Source organism: Gymnogyps californianus, chromosome 12, assembly GCF_018139145.2.
Source record: "Gymnogyps californianus isolate 813 chromosome 12, ASM1813914v2, whole genome shotgun sequence".
Taxonomy (NCBI): domain Eukaryota; kingdom Metazoa; phylum Chordata; class Aves; order Accipitriformes; family Cathartidae; genus Gymnogyps; species Gymnogyps californianus.
The window spans coordinates 244,188-264,125 of record NC_059482.1 but is presented as its reverse complement, the minus strand read 5'-3'; the positions used below and the strand labels follow the sequence as shown (position 1 = coordinate 264,125).

Here is a 19,938-nt window from a genome sequence, read left to right as displayed (position 1 = left end):
TGCCACCGGTCCCTCGGCGGACTTCCGGCGCGGGAAAAGGTATGGAGTCACGTGGCCGCCGGAGGACTTCCGGCCGCGCCCTCCGCGGCCGGAAGAGGGCGGCGGGGCGGGACGTACGGGACACGCCCACGCGGGGGAGAGCCCCACAGACCCCCCCGCGGGTGGGGAGAGAGCGGGGAGAGCCCCACAGACCCCCCGCGGGTGGGGAAGGAGCGGGGAGAGCCCCACAGACCCCCCGGCGAGTGGGAAGGGAGCGGGGAGAGCCCCACAGACCCCCCGGCGAGTGGGAAGGGAGCGGGGAGAGCCCCACAGACCCCCCCGCGGGTGGGGAAGGAGCGGGGAGAGCCCCACAGACCCCCCCGCGGGTGGGGAGGGAGCGGGGAGAGCCCCGCAGACACCCACACACACACGGGGAGGGGGGAAGAACCCCCAGAGCCCCAGGCAGCCCCTGCAGACAAGGGCCCCCCGCCCCCCCCCCCCCCCCCCCCGGGGAAAGCCCTGCAGGGACCTCACAGGCAGCACCCTGCCGTGGGGCAGGCGCGTGCACACACTCCCCCCCCCGCCCCGCACAGGCACACGCCTGCACGCCCCCGCCGCGCCGCGCACAGACAGACAGACAGACAGAGCCTGCAGCCAGGTGTGGGGCAGCTTTATTCCCCCACGGCCCCGCCTCAGCCGGCCGCCACCGTCTCCTTGACCCAGGCCAGGACACGCTGCATGTCCACGTACACGCCGTACTTGGAGGCCGTGCAGGTCTTGTCGTAGCTGAGGATGCCGGCCGCGTACCAGGTGTCGTCGCTGGGGTCCTGCACGGCGAAGGCGCCGCCGGCGTCCCCGTAGCACGTATCCTCCCGCAGCTCGCTCATGCCCACGCAGAAAGTGTAATCGCTGAGGATGGGCTGGACCCAGTAGGACTCGTTCCGCGCCTCGTAGTACTGCCTGCACGCCTCGTCCTCTGCCACCGGCAGCATCACGTACTTCAGCATGTCGGGAAAGGCAAAGGCGGCACCGCGGCCCCAGCCTGAGACGTAACCCACCCGCCCCGGGCGCACGTAGTCCTTCTGCGGCAGGCAGATGGGCATCACCTCCTCTCCGAGGAGCACCTTCTGCTTGAGCTTCAGCAGGGCCAGATCCACAGCCTCGGGGTAGCTCGGGTGCAGCACCACGCGCTCGATGCCCAAGGCAGGCTGCTTCTGGCTGCCCAGGAAGAGCTGCAGCGTGGGGGCGATCTCCTCCGGCTTGGCGTTCTCGCTGTGGTTCAGGTAGACGTTCCTGCCCGTGGTCAGCAGCCACTGGTCACCAATGAGCGTGGCCCCCACGGTGAGGTTGTGGCGGGTCACCAGCCGGCCCTGCCAAGGGAAGTTGCCCTTCCGAGCCAGCAGGCCCCCGATGATGCGCTGCATCTGCTTGGGGGGGTTCTTCGGCTTCCCGCACACTGCATAGGGCAGAGCAGGGCCCCGGTGAGCCCGGCAGGCGCCGGGTGCCTCAGCAGCCCACAAAGGGAGCAGCACTGACGACGGGGGTTGCGAGCAGCCCCTGCAGCCCTTCGGCTGTGCAGACAGACGGCTCGCGGCCCCCCGCCCGCCCTGCCCCTCACAGCCCCGGCTGCTCTGATCTCACCTGGCTCACAGACCGGCGCCTCCTTGCCAGCTTCAGGGCTCACCCACGTGCGATCCTCATCACACTTGTACGTGCCTTCGGAGGGAAACCGGAGTCAGCACCCCTGCTCTGCAAGGTGCGGGAAGGGCCCCGCAGCCAGGGACGCGCGGAGGTACTTGTACCCCCCCAGGGCTTGGGTGAGCAGGGGTAGCTACTCGTACCCCCGAGGAGGCGGGGGGGGGGGGGGAACTGCATCATCCGGCACTGGGGCAGCCCCATGCATCCCCTGGAGCCGGGGACAAGCCCCGTCCCTGGGTGCTGCGCCCATGCCGTGTGCCTCACCATCACCAGAGCCGCGCAGCTGGTAGTACGGGTTGCAGTGGTACTTGATCAGGTGCTCCACGTAGCCATGTTCAATCTCCGCAGGCTTTGCACAGCTCCACTCTGCAGGCAGAGGATGGTCAGCTGGCCCAGAGGACCCAGCCCAGGACATCGCCCCCACCTCTGGCAGGTCCCTCCCCAGTCCTGTCTTCCCTGCCCCACGCCTGCTCCCTGCCAAGCTGCCCCTGGCTTCATCCGAGCCCCAGTGCTCCCACCCCTGCCCTGGAAGGTACCGGTGGCAGTTGCAGTCTCCAGCACAGTCCAGGCCAGGCCAGCAATCAGCAGCACTGCAGGTCTGCAGGGAAGAGAGGGCACACTCAGCAGAGGGCTCCTACCCCACTGCTCCCAGTCTGTGGGCTCCACCAGGACCGGCGCCCTGGCCAGGCTCATGCCCTGTCCCGGGGGGTCCCGCCCCAGGAGGGCAGAGGGCCGACCCCGCACCCCCGGGGCTGCCCATCGGACGCAGCCTGGAGAAGTCGCCTGGGCCAGACCCGCACCCTGCTGCTGTGGAGGACAAGGCTGCAGCGTTGGGAGCCGGAGCGCTTCCAGGCCCGACACGGATCCTGCCACAGCCCACAGCAGGGCCAGGTCCTCCGCCAGGCAAGCAGGACAGACACATCAGTGTCACTCACCCCATGCTCATAGCTCCCTCTCCTCACAGCAGCCTCCTTCTGCCACTCGATGCTGTTCAGGGCTCTCTCCTCATCCCTTTTATTGCCACCTCCCTCGCGCTGGCGCAGCCCCGTGTGCTCCAGACCTCCTGACCCTGCTGTACGCAGCCAGCACCTTTCCCAGCAGGAGGAGCACAAAAAGCCCCCCCTGGCTCACAGCCGGCCTGGCACCGGCTCCCGGGGAGCCTGCCAAGCCCCCATGGGAAGCCAGCGTGCCAAGAGTTTCCGGGATTTTGCAGCTACAAATATGCGAGGAGGGATCTGGCTGCAGACGCTGGTGCCCTGGCGCTGTGACACCAGCTGAGGTTCACAGAAAGCAGAGCCAGCCCCTGCCCCCTGCAAAACTGCCCTGTGCCACCACCGAGAGCAGTCCCTGTCGGGGCACCCGGCAGCCCCACAGGGCACAGGCAGCCACCCCAGTGCTGGCAGGCGAAGCCGGGGCGCAGGAGCCGAGTCCCGTGCCATCCTGTGCCTGGCTCTGCCCGCAGCCGGGGCGCACCCTGCCAGCCACCCGGCAAAGCTGGGGCGCAGCGGGGCTCGGCGTCGCCAATGCCTGGGGCAGTGCCAGCCCAGCTGGCCGAGGGGCGCAGCATGTGCCATGCCAGCTCGCTGCAGGCTCCAAGGGACTGCGGCCAAGCCGACCTCTTCCCACAAGTACCCACCCCTTCCCGCCCAGCCCCGTGTCCCGGCGGCCCCTCGGGTGCAGGTTGTTTGTCTGCAGAGGCAAGGGCCCAGCCCAGCCTTACGGGAACTCGTAGCAGCAATCGCTGGCCAGTGCCCAGCTGGACGTGGCCGGCCGGCAGCAAGGGCGCAGGGCAGAGCACATCAGCCTGCTCCGACGAGCGGAGTCTGCTTCCAGCAGGAGCACAACCAAGGGGCAGCACGGAGGGGAGGGGACAGGCGCCTGCCCTCTTACCTACCCCAGGGTGCCAGTGTTGCAGTGAGGCCACCTCAAAACCGTCTGGAGCATGTGGGGCCAGCCCCAGCCCTGAGCCATTGAAGCCTGGCCTGCTGGGTGTCTCGCCAGTGCCCCTCCTGCCCCTCGGACGCTCCAGACTCAGGAGGGACATCTGTGTCGGCTCCCAGACACTGCAGAAGAGAGCTCTCCCATCCTGTGCAAGCTTCTTCCCATCTCATGGGGCGCCTGTGCCCCTAAACAATGCACAGCTTGACATCTCTGGCCCAGCACCAGTCACACTCGTGCAACCACACTTGAAACACAGAAGGCTAGAGGCCAGCACAGGATGCATCAGGGCTTGACAGCTCCAATCCATGAACCACACCAGCACTTAGAAAGGTGCTGTGGCATTTGATGATAGCAGGCTTAGATAGCGCTGTCCCACTGCAGCAGGCTTGTCCCTCCACAGGAGACTGCCATGCCCTGGCAGGGTAGAAAACCAACAGGCGACTGTGCCTTGGTGCCCGCTCGGCAGCCTCAAGGTTAGCTCGGACAAAGGGACTGCCTGCAGGAAGGCGAGGGAAGCTGCCCCAGCCTGCCCATGGGGCACGGACCGCAGCCCACGCACCGGGCTACGGCAGCGCAGGGCCGTGCTCGAGGCCAACGCTGCCAGCGACTGCCGTGACAGCGCAAGGCACTGAATGTCTCCAAGCCGGTCACAAATCAGCTGCAGAGCACAGACAACAGTGCCGTGGGACAAGGTGAAACTCAAGCTCATGCTCCCACAGGCATGACAGCCACCTTCAGACTGGGAGAGCAAGAGCACATCAAAACGTTGGCCAACGGCCCAGGTCACATCCCTTTTAGAGCAACAATAAGCACCATCTGTCCAAAGCAGAGAATCTAGGAGACAAAGAGGCTGGTGCAGGGGGCTGCAGAAGCCGGGGAGCAGGCGGGTGACAGCCCTGACGTGAGCCGAGGGCCACTGCCAGCGGGTCAGCAGTCCCACTCCTCCTGTAAACAAGTTTGGTGAAGTGCTGTGACGCAATCCTGCTCTGCAAGGTGGATTGCAAGAGGCTGCAGAGGGAACACCGCGTCCAGGTCAAGCCACGTTGCTCAAGAAAAGCCTGAGATGACCGCAGGGAGTCCAGGGTAAAGCAGCAGTCAACACCAGAGGCCCCAAAGACAAAACTGACAGCCTCCAGAAGCGTGAATGAACAGGGCTTTTCCATACCAAGTGATGGGGCATAACCACAGCTGTCTCCAAAGCTCTACGTACTGGCAGCAAAGGGAAGAAACGGTGCCCAGCACCTCCCAAGGGCCCAGCCTCAGGCAGAGGTCTCTGCGAGGGGAGCCCTGGTGAGCTTGGCGTGGATCCACCGCAAAGCCCAGCTACCCTGTGGCTTCTACCACTGGGAAAAGATGCGCTGACTGGGAACAACACAGAGAGAGCTGATCCCGCTCGGCTGAGGAGAGCCGGGCTGCGTCGTCCCCCCCCCCAAGGGGTGTCCCCAGAGCAGCACACAGGACCAGGTGAGCCAAACATTTATTGACACTCGGGCAGGACCCAGGGCCCGCAGGTTTGTTACAGGACTGCATGCGGAGACGGGAGGAGGGCAGGAAGGGCAGACCCTCCTGCGGAGGCTGCGGTGCAGGAGGATCAAGCGCCAGCCAGAGCAGGCAGCACGGGCTGCGGGGTCCCTGGCAGAAGGGACACCCGATACACTGCTTGGCCCACGGCTCTGGGCAGTAGCACCAGGGAAGGTGTGCCTCCAGGGGGAAGCGCTGCAGCGGGAGCCAGGGCACAGGACTGCCTACAGCCCGCAGGGCTGTCCCCTCAGGGCCTTCCTCACTGCCCAGCAGAGCCTTACCCAGCACTGGTTTCTGCTGGGGAGCCCAACCCGCAGGAAAGCCAAAATACGGCCCTGGACAGCAGCACCAGTGTGGGGGCCCCCTCCCCTGCTCCCCACCAGTGCAGCCCCAGCTTCACCCATCACTGACCCTTCTCAGGGGCTGGGACCAGTCCCAGCCTGCCCAGCACTGGAAGCGTCAGACCTGTCCCTGCTTGGCCACCACTCCTCCTGACTAGACCTTGGTTCTGCAGCGTGTCAGCGCCGGTGATCTGCTCCAACCGCCTCCATGACGTTCTTGAATCCCTGCTCCCTAACCAGGGACAGCGTGTGACGGCTGGGCCGGCCTGGCACTGCCGCTCGGCCCCGCGGTGTCACTGCTCGTGCACCAGCATGCAGCCGCCCAGAGCCACCCTGGGCGCAGGGGCTCCCCGGGGAGGTGCCCGGCCCCTCACTCACCTCAGCAGCTCCTCCAGTTCCCGCTTCACTGACCCCACCACCGGTGGCCCGTGGTACACGAGCGCCGTGTACATCTGCACAAGCGAGGCTCCAGCGCGGATCTTCTCCAGGGCATCGCGCCCGCTGCTCACCCCACCCACCCCAATGATGGGCACCCGGCCTGTGGGCAGGCGCGGGGTCAACAGAGCACGGGCGACGCCAGCACGCGCCCCCAAGCCCTGCTCTGCCCCTACCTCGGGTGAGGGAGTACATCTCCCTGATGGTCTGCGTGGAGAGCTCCCGCAGCGGCTTCCCGCTGAGGCCCCCGGGCTCTGTGCGCTGCCTGCTCCGCAGGCTGCTGGGGCGGCTCACGGTGGTGTTGCTGACAATCAGCCCGTCCACACCTAGCTGAGGGGGGCAGCAGCATGAGGACACAGCTGCCACGAGCAGCCCCCCACTCTCATCCCCGGGCTGCCAGGCCAGGACCGCCCCCGGCAAGTGCCCCAGCAATGTGCCCACGGACAAAGCAGCTGCCCCTCGCTGCCTGGACCGTCCCCAAGGTCTGGGTGATGCACACAGGCCCTCGCGGACTCAGAACTACCCAGGACACCGTCCCTACGGCAGCCAGAGAGCTGCAGGTCCGCCTGTCCCTTCAGAGAGGCAACCTTGCCAGGAGCACTGCGGTCCTGCTGCCGCGCCGTGCAAGGCGAGGCGGGAGGCACACCAGCCCAGCTCCTCGCCAGCCTCCCGTCTCCCGCCTCCTCACCTCGCAGACAACGCTAGCAACGTCCTGCTTGTCCTGCGCGGTGAGGTCAGGGGCAATCTTCACCAGCACGGCTGGCTTGTGCTCGCAGGGCAACGCATCCCTCTCCGCCAGCACCTGGGGAGCACCACAGAGCAGCGCGTGGTGGGGGAGCATCTCCTGCCCCGGACCGGGGAGACGCGTGCACCCACCGCCACAGGCAGCACGGGGACAGGCCCTGCTCTCCTGCCGTGGTGCTGCCGACAGGACGGGCACCCTATGGCACAGGACCACAGCAACTCCCGATGCCGTGGGGTGGGTGGCTCGCTGTCCCCATGCAGGAGCAGAGTGGAGGGCAATGCCTCATTGCTCACATGCCCTTTGCTGGAGTACAGTGCCCCAGTGAACCCTGCGCCAGCAGCTGATCAGGGGACATCTCGGTGGCTCTGCCCACTGCTCCGGGGAGCCACCACGCTTTTCCCTGTGCTGGGGCAAACCCACTGGCTGGAGCAGAGCCGGCGCTGCCAGGGGACGGGATGCATCCAGTGCTGCAGCTGTGGTCCGTGTTGGCTGTGAGGGTCACCCACCTTGGTCAGCAGGTCCCGCAGCTCAGCCTTGCCCTGCAGGTCCCGCAGCCCTGGGGTGTTCGGGCTGGACACATTCACAACCAGGTAGTCAGCCAAAGGGCCCAGTGTCCGGACCCCAGCCACGTAGTCCGCTGCAGCATCGGTAGAGCTCTTGTTCTTGCCCAGGTTGACTCCAAGGGGCATTCCCGCTGGAACACAGACACGGCTGAACCGGGGCAGCAGGACCAACCACCACCCAAGGGGCCCGACTGCCTGACAAGGGAGGCCCCAGGACCAGCTAAAATCAAGACGGGGATATGCAGCCCACGTGTTTCACGGGGGTGGGCCTGGGACTGTACTGCAGCCACGGGAGCATCACCACAGCTGCCCCGGTCAGCACCTCCCGGCATCACAGCCTCCAGCCTGGCCACTCGGCAGAGGCTGCCCTCGGAAACCGCCCAGCTGGGGTCCTGTTGGCTTTGGCTGGTCTCAGCAGACATGTCCTGCCCAAAGCAGCAAGCGGAGCCTCTATCGCAGAGAAAATGGCAGGAGAAGGGTGCCTGGTCACAGTCCCAAGGGGGAGAGGCTACAGCCCCAAGAGGGCTCCTGCTGTCCGAGTGCACCTCACTCTGGCCAGGGCCCTCCCATGCCTGGACACTAGCGTTACACACCCTTCCTGGCCTACAGCTACCTGGGAGACCCCCAAACCCACCCTGCAGACCCCAAGAGCAAAGGCTTATAAGCTTGTCTCACCACCAGTGAGCCTGAGCTGCGTCTCCTGGCGGGCCCGCAGCCTGCGCTCCACTGCAACGTGGCCGTGGCTGTTGAATCCATACCTGCACCAGCACAGACAAGGTTGAGGGCTGGGCTGGTGTCCACAAGCCCTGAGCAGGACACAGGAGAAACACGAGGGAGACGCGTGGTCTCTGCAGCTCTGCTCGGCACAGTCCAACCCGAGAGCCACCACAGCACAGACCGCAGAGCTGGGACCACCCAAATAAACGCTCTCCCTCTGGGTGGGCAGCCTGCAGGACACTGCAGAGCAGCCACCCTCAGATCCCACCTGTTAATGACCGCCTCGTCCTCCGCCAGCCGAAAGACCCTGGGTCTGGGGTTCCCGTCCTGGGGCTTGGGCGTGACAGTTCCTACTTCCACAAAGCCAAACCCCATCTTGTACAGCCCGTCCACAGCCTCCCCCTGCTTGTCGAAGCCAGCCGCCAGGCCCACCGGGTTGCGGAACCGCTGCCCGAGGACTCGCACCTCCTGCGGGGCAGGGGCCGGGTCACACGCTGGCAGCCGGGAGCCAGGAGGGCCACAGCCCACCGACACCAGGAGCCGCAGCCAGGGCCTCGCTCCAGCCCCCCCGGGAACGGCCCCGGCCCCGGCCCCCTCCATCCCCTCCGCCCCGCAGGGTGTCCTCACCAGCTGCCCGCCCCGGGGGACCCGCAGCTCCCACGGGAGCCATCTCCCGGACCCCAGGCTGCCCTGCTGGGCACCTCTGCCGGCTGGCAGAGCTCATCGCCCCCACGGACCGCGACACGCCACCCTGGGGACCGGCCGCCGCCCCACCCCGCCGGGCCCCGCGATCCCCCCCCCCCCGCCACCCCGGCTGCCCCCTCCGGCCACCCCCCTGGTCTCCCCCCCCGCCACAGAGCCGCACCAGCGCGGGGCCGTCGGGACGGGCGGGTGGCAGCAGCCCCAGGGCGGCGGCGCGCAGGGCCAGGCCGTGGGCGGCCTCGGGGGGGAGGGCGCGGAGCGCCGGCATCACCGCCGCCGCGTAGAGCCGCTCGTCGCCCGCCGCCAGCGCCGAGCCCAGCAGCAGCCCGCAGCCTCCCAGCGCCGCCGCCAGCGCCCGCAGCCGCCCCTGCGAGAGGTCGTCAGCAGCGCGACCGCCCCGGCACCCCGCCCACGCCCGCCCCCCGTACCGGCACCGCTACCGGCACCCCGCCCCGCCCGCACCCCGTACCGGCACCGCTACCGGCACCCCGCCCCGCCACCGGCACCCCGCCCCGCCCGCCCCCGTACCGGCACCGGCCCCTCAGCCTCCATCCCCATCCCGTACCGGTACCCCGCCCTGCCCGCCCCCCGTACCGGCACCGGCCCCTCAGCCTCCATCCCCATCCCATACCGGTACCCCGCCCTGCCCGCCCCCCGTACCGGCACCGGCCCCTCAGCCTCCATCCCCATCCCATACCGGCACCCCGCCCCGGCACCGCCCTCATCCCGTCCCGTCCCTGCCTGCTCCGGCCCCAGCCGCCCCCGGCCAAGCCCGACGCCCTCAGGACCCCGTGAGCACGCCCCGCCTGGCCGGTGCCGGTGCCTCCCGCCGCCCCCGGGCCCGCCGGCCGCTCACGCGCAGCGGCGCCGCCGCCATCTGCTCAGCCCGACACGTGGAGGTGCACTTCCGGGAGCCCGCTCCGATGATTGGCGAAGGCCTGGCCCTCCCAGCCAATAGGACCGCAGCAGGACTCGGGGCGGATCGCGGGACCAACGGCAGGGGCGGGACCCGCAGCGAGACCGCCCTGACCCCGCCCCCGGGCAGGCGAGGGGCGGGGCCGGCCCCCGGCGGGACCCCGGCCCCCAGCGGGATCCCGGGCGGCCGCCGCTCGGCCCGGCTCGGCGCCCGCCACCCCCTCGGGCTCCGGGGCCGCCGGGAGCACGGCCCGAGGCGCGGCAGGCACCGCCGGTCGGCAGAGCCGCGGCAGCAGCGCTGCAGGGCCGCCCGCTCCCCACGCGGGGCGCTGCCACAGCCATGCACCTGCGGCAGAGGGTCCTGCCGCCGTGCAGCCCCCGAGTGACGGCATCCCACGCAGCTGCTCACAAGCCCAGACTTTATTAGGAACCGACCCGTAGGAGACAAATCAACCAAAAACTCCGAAGAAAAGTTGTGTGAAAGTGTTACGTACAGGTACGTTACAGAGAGGAGAGCACGCCACACGCAGCGGTGGCACTGCCCGACGGCAGCAGCCGCCCCAGCTGCAGAGCGCTCTGCCGGCGCCCAGCCCCGCCGTCCCCTCGCCCAGGGTAAGCAAAGCTGCTGCCGCGTGTCCCCTCCGAGTCCCCTTGACCTCAGCTCCCCGGTGAGAAAGCAGCCGGCACAGCCAGCACAGGCCGCGTCGCCCCGCTAGCCCTCTGCCCGGCCAGCCCGCACTCCCAGCGGGCTCAGGCGGAACGTGCCCCTGAAGAGGAAACCGTACCGTGCCGCCCTCCCGCCAACGGGGAACAGAGCCCACCACCGAGAAGGTGGACTCCCCCTGAGTCCAGCGGGGAACAAGAGAGGATATCAGGCAAACTGCAACCAGATACAGCCGGAGCTAGGGAGATGGCAGAAGTGCCAGCGTACTGCACAGCCCCAAGGGCAATGCCACGTCTCCTCGTGACCATATTCCCTGCCTCAGCCCCACAATTAGTTAGAACTCTTAGCAAAGGGAGTTAATCACCCTTACTGCACAGGCCACAGAGCGGAGAGGGGCAGCTTGTGGATGACGCTGCCCTTGAGACCACCAGTGGAGAGGAGAAAGCCCCGTCCCGTTCCAGCCTTCACCTCCCTCCTCTGTGGGAGGGGGCACAGAGCCGCTGCAGAGGCAGCCAGGAATGGCACCCAGAACGTCACGCACAGCTTTCCTGCACAGCTACCCAGACCGACAGGGGCTGTTCCCTGCTCCACTCTCACAAGATTCCCCACAGCTCACCTCCTGGAGCAACAAAGATCGGGAAAGCGGCAGCACTTGGTTTAAGTACAGCAGGAAGAGAGCTCAAAAAGAAGAGCGCATTCGTTTGAGGTTAATACAGGAAACCAGTTTCAAGGGGAGTCTGTTTCAGAGAGAAGCAGCTGTCGCAGCTCCTGCCCCTCACATTGGAGTTACAGCCCAGTCCGTTTTATGTTTTCTTCTTTAGCTCCTCAAATCTCCGAGAAAGATCATCAAAGTCAATGTCTTCAGAGGCAGAGGAGTTGGCGCCGGCAGATGCTGTTGGCAGCGTATCTGGCACGGATGGTAATTCAGGCAGCACAAAGTTATCAAAGGTATTAGGAGCTCCAGCTCTTGGTTTAGGAGAAGCTTCCGACTTGGGCCCGGGCCCTATTTAGAATAAGGGAAATACCATTTCACCTCACCATCATCACCCTCTCACCAGGCCAAACAGAGCCACACAAGAGAGAGGTCGCTCTACCAAAAAGGCAGTACCAATGTATTTTTCTGAACAGGACCAGTGGTCACACACCTCCAACTGCGCATAGACTCAATGGGGAAAAACACAACGTTTCAGGTTTATATGGCTGCAAGGGGCTGCAGCCATGGCAGATCTACACTGGTGACCCTATCCCATGGCTGCACCAGACAGCAGATCCCCCTCCACTGCCCACAGCCGGCTGCGGGTGGGCTGAAGCTCCCACATGCCTATACTGGCTGGACTGCATCATGGGGATTCAAAGCCCCGGCCTTCTCCATTCCAGCACCTCCTAAAGACACATGCAGGTACCACATGCTGTCACCCAGCTGCCAAACTGAAGCATGCAGCCAGATCCAGTGCACCCACAGGCCTATCTTCTTCAGCACGCATCACCAACTCTCCCCAGAGGACTCCATTAGATCGTTAGAAATCCTTGCTGGAGCTGCAAGGGTCCACTTACTCTAAAAACCCTCTCCGCTCTTATCAAGTGCTAGAGATAACAAGTGCTTTCAAAACACACAGAGCAGAATCACACTGTACAAGGCAGGAGAATTTTGTTATGATCCAATTACGACGCATCAAGCATCTCGTAAGCCTTTAGGCAGATGGACCAAGGGATAACAGCTATCTCTGCTAGTCCTGCTCTGCTGTATGCAACCTCAACACTGACATTAATACAAACCTATCTACCCTCTTAGTGCTTACTTCTTGCATTCTGTTGCTCCAGAACAATATTATTTACGCCATGTAAAAATAAATTATCACTTAGAGCTGTTGCTTTCTGATTCTATCCTGCAACACCCTATACTTGGTCTAATGAGACAGCTTAAGCTGGAGACCCAGTACTGACTCTGAAGTCAGACTCTGGTTCTTCAGTTTCCCAGTGGAAGTCTGGATCCTCCCTGTTTTGAGAGGATACTCTCCATTTCTATCGGAGTCCTCTCCAAACTCAAATCCTGCTCTCAAGATGTGTCAAGTTCTATACATTGTTCCCTATATGGAAAGCTTCCTCCCAGGGACACTAGGATCCCAAGATAACCACAGCCCCTAACCACCCTAGGTTTCCCATACCTCTTGACATACTCACCAGCCACAGGTGCAGAAGCGTCCTTGTCAGCATTAGGCTCATCAATCTGAAAAAGACTCGCAGTTACTACGGCTCGCTCTCCTACCAGGCACAGGATCACCTAGGTGTGTGGGCACTGCTCATGGGCAACAGCAGCCACACCCACGCAGAGCAATGCATACCCCACCCCTCCCCAAGAAGGCAGGCGACCCTGGCTTCCAGCACACTCAGAAGAATCTGCCTCTCTTCCCTAGAAAAGGAGACAGTGCTTTGACTTTCCTCTCCCTCCCTGTCAATCAAAGCAGCTTCACTGGCCATTCTGGAACCGGATAAACAGAGCATACCCACCAGCAGGTCTGAAATATTTATCGAGGGAGAAGACTGCCCTCTTCATCCACGTAATCACAGCTACTGCTTCCTTTCTTTCATAAACAATAGACAAGTCCTTGTAACCAGCAGCAAGGTATGAAATGACCCCACCTCAGGTCTTGGTCCGGTTGGGACAAAGGCCCACGGCACGGTCGGTTGTGCTGGTATAACTCCTCATTCCCTGTGGGCTGCAGTCAGCGACATCCACCCCCACCCAGCTAACAACTGCTGCATCTGTGCCTGCACTCCCGGACTCAAAGGCTGCCGCGCAGCTAGTACAAGGTGTTAGCACACACAGGTGCTTGGCTATGCTCACCCCTACTCAGGATACTGCAAAAACAAGAAGCATGTCACTGAAAGCAAAATGGGAGGCATGATCATGAACTGCAGCAACAGAAACGTAGGCAAGCATAGAAAGAGAAGACTCCAGGCTCTCTTTCGTTGTCCCCAAGGACTGAGAAAAGTCTGGGAAAGGAAGAGTGTTTAAACATACATCATCTGGGTCGGCCAAAATTGTCATCCAGGCTAACTACGAATTAGTTCAAAAGCCATAATTAAACAGACTGAAGGTGATAAACCCTTCACATTGCAAAAACTAGAATTTGTGGACTCTGCTTGTTAACTGTTTATCACCATTTTAACAACGCAGTAAAATAAGTCTTGGCTTTCCTTTGCAGCCTAAACACACAGCTGAACAAGGAACTTCTCACAAGTCATTCTCCCAGTCACATGCACTCAGTGATTCACCACACCCATAAGCAATGCCAAGCACCACCCAAAAGAGCCAAAGGTTGACAGCAATGTGCTTAATGAACATTTGCCTTTTCTGTGGCTACCACTGCACTCTTTTTGAGGTTCCCTCTGCTGCCTACAATGGTGATTCAGCTCAGGCACTTACAGACTCGTATGATGGTGGGGTTGCCGGAATTGGTGGTGGATGGATGTTAGTGAAAGGCTGGTACGTCCCCACTGGTAGGCCATTGAAGTTCTCCTGTACAGAGAGATTACAGTCACACACCAGACTACTCACCTGGGAGAGCGACCATGGGACACAATACACCTACAGCTGCTATGGGAGCCAGAGAAAGTAGTAGTCCAAGACAAATGCAGACAAGTATCCAACCTGATACAGTTTATACTTACTAGGAAAAGATTCTTCTCAAGTATTAAGTCAGATGTAGTCACCTGGAGCAACCAGACCCAGCTAACAGGACTGTGGGTTATTCTAAAGAACCAGCATGACTAAACACTTCGTCTTTCAAGGCACTAGAAGTACCAGGACAAAAAGGGTAATACCCTGCATCAAACACACCTGAGCCATTTCTCCTGAGTACAGTATCACAAAACAGGAAGGAGGTCTCTGGCTCACTCGAGGGTATGGCTAATACCCTTACGTGTAACACAACAGTGCCTCAAAGACCGAGACTTGGCACAAGTCCTCAGCGTATTTATGTCTGGGCCAACAGCCAGCTGATGATACTTGGCCCAGATTTTCCACAAAAAACACTGCAGCATTGCTGGGACCATATTAAGACTCCAAGCCATCCCACTGTTGGGCCACTCTCCAGTCTACACAGATATCCTGTAAATGACTGACTCTTTTCAGCTCCCACCTTCCACGCTCACAACAAATCATCTCCGAGAGCCACTGGCCTGGTCCCCTTCCCTTGCAGGTCTGAAGGCAGCGTGCTTCCACATTTTTCTGTGCGGTTCCCACCCCACAAAACTCGCCCGATTTCCTTGACTGAATCTTGGCACACTACCAACTTCAAAGTGCAGCTCCAACCCCTGGTCAAAAGCCTGGCAGTCAGAAGACTGCCTCAGGAGTTAAGTCTGGACTCCTCTGTTCCCTGAAGGCAAAGGGGGCTGGCTGGAGAACAGGGGTAGGAACCTTCACAGTCAAGCAGCAACATGAAGCTTCAGCTGCACTGCCAACAATTTCCATCCCATGCAGTCTCACACCAGCTTCATGTGTCAGAAGGCCATCGTGTTACCAGGTACAGACACCTCCCAGTCAGCAGGCACAGGGCTAAGCACCACAATCGGAGTCTTCCACAGAAAAAGGGAACCCTCAAAGCAAAGGCACTTACCGGTCCCTTTGGAGGCGGATAGGAGAAGGGCGGATTTGGTGTTGGCATGGGCATAGGCATCATCACTGGCATGGGTACTAGTCCATCATGACCGACCAGCGGGGCTGTAAATCCACCACCTCCTCCCCCTCCAGGGCCACCCTTCTTCACATCGTCTGTGAATCCCACATCAATCAGATCTGCCTCTCCGCCTGCAGGGGCTTCAGCCTGGAAAGGGTGGAAGAATTCTGCTCACCAACACGTCTCTATTCTGATCACAGCCCTCTGAACAGCATTAGATGCAGCATTTGTCACGGGACAAGATGGGACAACACAACAAGGACAGAACAGACAGCAGCTACATAGTTATATTAATGGGAATCAGAAAGGGAACTAGACTATAGCATGACTAACTACAGCCACATGCCGTAGGGCTGTGGGAAGGAGCAGGGATTGTGCTATGCTAGGGCTGTCTAGCAGATATCAAAGCACAATTACAACTGAGTTCGCTGCAATGCCACAGCCCTGTGCTCTGAAAGCCCGCACAGCGCTAACAGGACATTTCAGCCACTGGAACCCAGAAGGGAGCTCAAGACTCGCAGGTGCCTCACTCACCATCACCACTGAGTCAGGCTCATAGGGCACATTGTAGTTCTTGGCAATCTCAATGAGGTATCTCTCCACCAGAATCTTGGGCGGTGCCTCCACGCTCAGCTTGTGCATCAGCTGGAACACAAGGGTGCAGAGACACTCAGGGGGACCGGGGCAGCGCAGCGGAGCTCTGTCCCAGCCAGGGCCACCTGCTGCGGGGAGCACAGTGCAGCCTTGGGGAGGCCCTTGCTCCCAGTACGGCACTGCTGCAGAGGAGGCTGCTGGCAACCACAGGCCAGGGCTCCATGTGCTCTGCTCCTCTCCATCCACAGCCAGCACAGCAGGGCCCCGCCAGCCAGGGACCTCAGCACTACGCTCCCGTGCTCCAATGCAGGCAGGCCCCCAGCAGCACAGCTGGCCCACCCCGCTCTGCAGTGAGCCACAGGCATCAGCCACTGGCCACAGGAAAAAGGGGCAGAAAGCCACAGCAAGGCATGTCTGTTCTGCCAGCTCCAGCTGGCTGCAGCTGTTCCACCAGTTCCTTACCCTGTCATTGACTGTCCCAATCTGGTTTGTCCGGCACAGCTTCCCATACTCCTTGCTGTACTTGGCACACAGCTGGTCAGCAACCTGCCGCAGGAGAGAAACTCTGGGAACGTGCACGCCCTTGCTTTCCCCCACCACACACTGCACATCTGCTGTAGCCCCTACAGCCGCCTGCCCCAGATCACTCTCATTTCTGCCACTGAGAGCCCCAGCTGAGCAGCCTTAGCCATCCCTGATGCTCCACGGACACCTATACTGCGGTCTCCATCTGCAGAGCCCATAAAAACATGTCCTCTGCCTTAGTGACACAGAGTCCTGGACAAAGGCTTCCAGCAGCTTCGGGCAGCATCACCCCCACCCTGCATGTGTAAAACCCCTCAAACAACCCTACTCACAATCTTCAACTCAGCCACTTCCGACTGGAGTCGTGGTGCAGCCCAAATCAGTGTAGATACTGCTTCTGCCAGGCCAGAGTCCAGCTCCCTAAGGACAACAGAAGACAATCCTATCTCCATACCAAGCACCCAGTCTCGGCTGCCCTCAATCGGCTTAGCCTGAAAGTCCCCATCCTCCATGCTGGGCTCCAGAGTCTCCCCTGCCGGGGGAAGAAAAGGTCTCTGGAGGCCCTAGGACACCGAGACAAACACAGGTGCCCTTCTGTACCCTAGGCCTGCCCCCCGCAGTACCCCTCCCTGGGCCCAGGACCCTCTCCCACAGCATACCCTCTAGGCCAGAGCTTACTTCATGGACTGAATCAAGCCAAAGCGGGCTAGCAGCAGATCGCAGTACAGCTCCAGGATCTCCATGGCCTCCACAAGGTAATCTTCACGGATGATGTGCTCCACACGAATCCTGGCACGCTCATCTTTTCCGGCTGCCAGATAATCTGCAATCTCCTTCCTTGCCTTCTGGGCCAACTCAGCTACAGCACATATCCCCAAGGCCAGTCACTGTGCTGGCAGGGGCTGCTGCCTCCATACCCACCCACAGTCCCCACCACACACAAAGCCATCACGAGCTTCTCTCTCTCTCCTTCATCGAGCCTCTGCAGCGCAAGACACTCAGCCATGGCTTGGCAGAGGAGAGTGGGCTTTTAGCTGCTAGAAACACTCCTACACCTTCAATTTCCCTGCAGAGTCAATCAGAACCTTATCTGTGTCTGGGCAGGGCAGGACAGCACGGGTGGGGAGAGCCTCCCACAGCACCCAGGAAGTTCCCCAATATGCTGTGAGCACAGAAGGCCCAGGAAAGGTCCCCCAGGGCAAACTGGCATGTCCCTCCACACAGAGTCCACAGCTACCACCTCATGCACCCCTTAAATTGCACTCCGACACCTGCCAGGAAGGTGGACAGAGGCCATGTTGTGGCCAGCCTGCTTCTCCGGGTACTCGCACACCAGGGCACACTGCAAGGCCTGGGTCCAGCAAGGAAGAGCAAAAGGCTACTCCATACTTGGCCCAGGAAAGTACCCTGACTCCAGAAAAATCTTCTCCTCAAGTCTCCTGAGCCCCAAAAGCATCCTGGGTCACACCTGCCCCCTCAAATACTCACTCTTCTTTTTCTCCAGCAGTTTGAGGCGATTGATGACAAGGCGCAGGTTGACTCGCAAGCGCTCAGCCTTGAACCCAGAGCCCAACATGATAAACACTTTCTGTGGGAGAAGAAGAGAAGGTCATTGGAACCAAGAGCTGTTGGTCAGAAAGACACCAGTCACTGTTTCACTCGGGGAAAAAACCAAAAACCCCAAATTCTCCAAACAGGCACAGGCCTGCTATTCCTAAATCTGGTTACTTACAAGTGACTGGACCTACAGCACTCACCATTCTCTTTCCCACCTTACAACTCTGCACCTAACCAAGGCCGACAGGGAATAGAAACTTCCCGGATATTCCCATTCTGACAGACTGAATCTCGACCCCAGAAACAGATGTAAGATGATCAAAAACTGGGGCTGCTCCATAAATAGGAACAGGGTTAGAAAACATATCCTAAACCAAGAAGTTAAAGGTCTACTTAATCTAGGTAAGTGACACTACCCACTAATGTGAATACCAGATTACAGTAAAGTTTTAAGAATGTTAGAAAAACATCTACCAGCAGTGGTCTAGGAAAATATGATTGTGCCTCAGTTCAGTAAGCTGAGCTTACTGAGGTTTTTGAGGTTCCATTCAGCCCTAGATTTCTAAGAAGCCCAAGCAGAAAAAAATCTGAGATTTCACAAAAAACAGCATAGCTGCTAGAAGACATGTTTTCATTCCCTTACTTCGAAAGGTGAGGGAAGTAAACCAATGCCTCAAGATGCCATCTGTGACAACAATCACGGTGTCAAATCCTCTCTCTCTGTTACTTCATTGACAAAACCACAATTTTAAAGAAACATGAAAGTCAACTGCAAGAACCAAGCCAACCTCTGTCCTATTAATATGCACGTTCTAAAACAGCTGTATAATTAACCCAAGGTCTGTACAAACTAAGGTTGTAACAGTCCTGTCATCAGGAGGAAAAAGTTGCCATTCCATATTCCCCACGCTCGTCCTGCTTACTGAACACATGCTCTGGCACTTCTCCAGTCTCTCATGAGCCAGTTCAACCCATTAGTCCTACAGAAAACTAACTCTGAAGACATTTTATTACAGCATTTTGTTATGCCAAGAACTGTTCACCAAAAAATGCTTCCTTAAGAGCTACCACATAGAAAGACCTTGGCTTGTACCTGAAGGACACATTGGAGAAGACTTTTGGATAGCGATAGCATTTTGTGTATAAGAAGTCGTTTACATAAGACTATTATCTAGAGTATATCCAGTTTATTTAGCTGATCTATTCACACATCAATAGTTATTTCAATGATGGACAGAACCAACCAAGCTCAGAAAACATTGCTACAGAAATCCATATGCATGATATAAATCTGATGCCATAAAAAGTAAGTTTTCCCCTTCTGTAACTGGAACATACTCCTACAACATTAAAATAACTTTACAGTGCTGCAAGAAACAGCCTCAGTGCGAGCTGCAATGTCTCTGTAAAAGCACCTATTAAATAACTATTCTGTTTAACAAAAACCCGTTTTAACAGATTAATTCAAAATACAGCCATTAAGTAGCAGCCAGCTCACCAGCCATTCTTTCACAACCATCCTGCTGTCATTCTAAAAAGTTTTGCTGCCCTCACTCTCCCGCATGAGGCTCTCAGCCACGCCGCTGCAGAAAGGCTGATCCAATTCTTCCTTCCCTGTACCTTGCCTTCCCATCCCCTCCTGCAAACAGGCTGCTACTCTGACCAGACCGAAACTAACCTTTACTAGCGTAGCAATGAGCCTGTCGCTAGGGCTGTTTCCAGGAGCATTAACCAGCCGGCGAGACTCGCCGCGCAGCTGCCCAATGGGCAGGGCTAGTTCAGAGAAGCGCGCAGGCAGCGCAGCAGACCCTGCGTTAGCTTCACCGGCGCAGCGGCACCCTGACGGGGCCGAGGGGGAGAGACCCCCCTCCCTCCCCGCTGCCGTCCCCAGCGAGGTGGCGCCGAGGGAACGTTCCACAGCGCGGGCGGGGCAGGCCCCGGGCCTGCCCTCAGCCCCGCCAGCGGGCACCTGGGGCAAGGCATCCACCTCACTACCAGCACCTTCTCAGCCACCGAGCGCGCCCCATCGCCCCGAGCTCGGCCGCCGCCGCCACAGCCACAGGCCCACTCACCGGCCGCCCCTCCGCGCAAGCTTCAGGCACCCAAAATGGCGGGCCCCAGCCGCACCACCTCACCTCGTGCGGAGGGATCCACGGAGCCGGCACTCCCCACACCTCACCCGGGGCACGACGGAGCTGGTGCGGCAGCTACGGCGGCAAAGCCGCACCAGGCGCCCGCCGCACCGACGCGGCGGCGTCCTGGGGAAGAAGCGGCGGCGGCACAAGCGAGGAGAGCGGCGATGAGGGACTAAATGACCCAGCGGAGGGATCCCTGCGTGCGAGCGTGCGCCTAGTCCTCCCGA

At 60.6% G+C, this 19,938-nt stretch overlaps 3 protein-coding genes across 5 annotated transcripts; all 3 read right to left on the bottom strand.

Annotated features, from left to right (window-relative positions):
• Positions 1-633: 633 nt before the first annotated feature.
• LOC127021072 (haptoglobin-like) lies at positions 634-2,675 on the bottom strand. Its single transcript, XM_050904002.1, has 5 exons — positions 2,613-2,675; positions 2,214-2,275; positions 1,942-2,043; positions 1,621-1,695; positions 634-1,435 (listed from the first exon to the last, which is right to left on the bottom strand). Exons 1-5 carry the CDS (start codon positions 2,621-2,623, stop codon positions 672-674), a joined length of 1,014 nt encoding a protein of 337 aa, XP_050759959.1. The 5' UTR covers positions 2,624-2,675; the 3' UTR covers positions 634-671.
• Positions 2,676-5,595: 2,920 nt separating this feature from the next.
• DHODH (dihydroorotate dehydrogenase (quinone)) lies at positions 5,596-9,200 on the bottom strand. Its single transcript, XM_050904250.1, has 9 exons — positions 9,171-9,200; positions 8,806-9,009; positions 8,209-8,408; positions 7,899-7,981; positions 7,167-7,354; positions 6,604-6,717; positions 6,092-6,245; positions 5,859-6,018; positions 5,596-5,712 (listed from the first exon to the last, which is right to left on the bottom strand). The coding sequence occupies exons 1-9, from the start codon at positions 9,198-9,200 to the stop codon at positions 5,658-5,660; spliced, it is 1,188 nt and encodes a 395-aa protein (XP_050760207.1). The 3' UTR covers positions 5,596-5,657.
• Positions 9,201-9,962: 762 nt separating this feature from the next.
• IST1 (IST1 factor associated with ESCRT-III) lies at positions 9,963-19,797 on the bottom strand. Of its 3 annotated transcripts, none has more exons than XM_050904144.1 (10): positions 19,712-19,797; positions 17,508-17,607; positions 16,698-16,878; positions 16,352-16,439; positions 15,957-16,040; positions 15,435-15,545; positions 14,841-15,047; positions 13,649-13,741; positions 12,403-12,448; positions 9,963-11,224 (listed from the first exon to the last, which is right to left on the bottom strand). In XM_050904144.1, the coding sequence occupies exons 2-10, from the start codon at positions 17,593-17,595 to the stop codon at positions 11,025-11,027; spliced, it is 1,098 nt and encodes a 365-aa protein (XP_050760101.1). In that variant the 5' UTR covers positions 17,596-17,607; positions 19,712-19,797; the 3' UTR covers positions 9,963-11,024. The 3 variants fall into 3 exon arrangements, with proteins under 3 accessions (XP_050760101.1, XP_050760103.1, XP_050760102.1); XM_050904146.1 differs by lacking the exon at positions 19,712-19,797 and adding an exon at positions 19,649-19,664; XM_050904145.1 differs by lacking the exon at positions 19,712-19,797 and adding an exon at positions 19,255-19,317.
• Between the last annotated feature and the right edge of the window lie 141 nt (positions 19,798-19,938).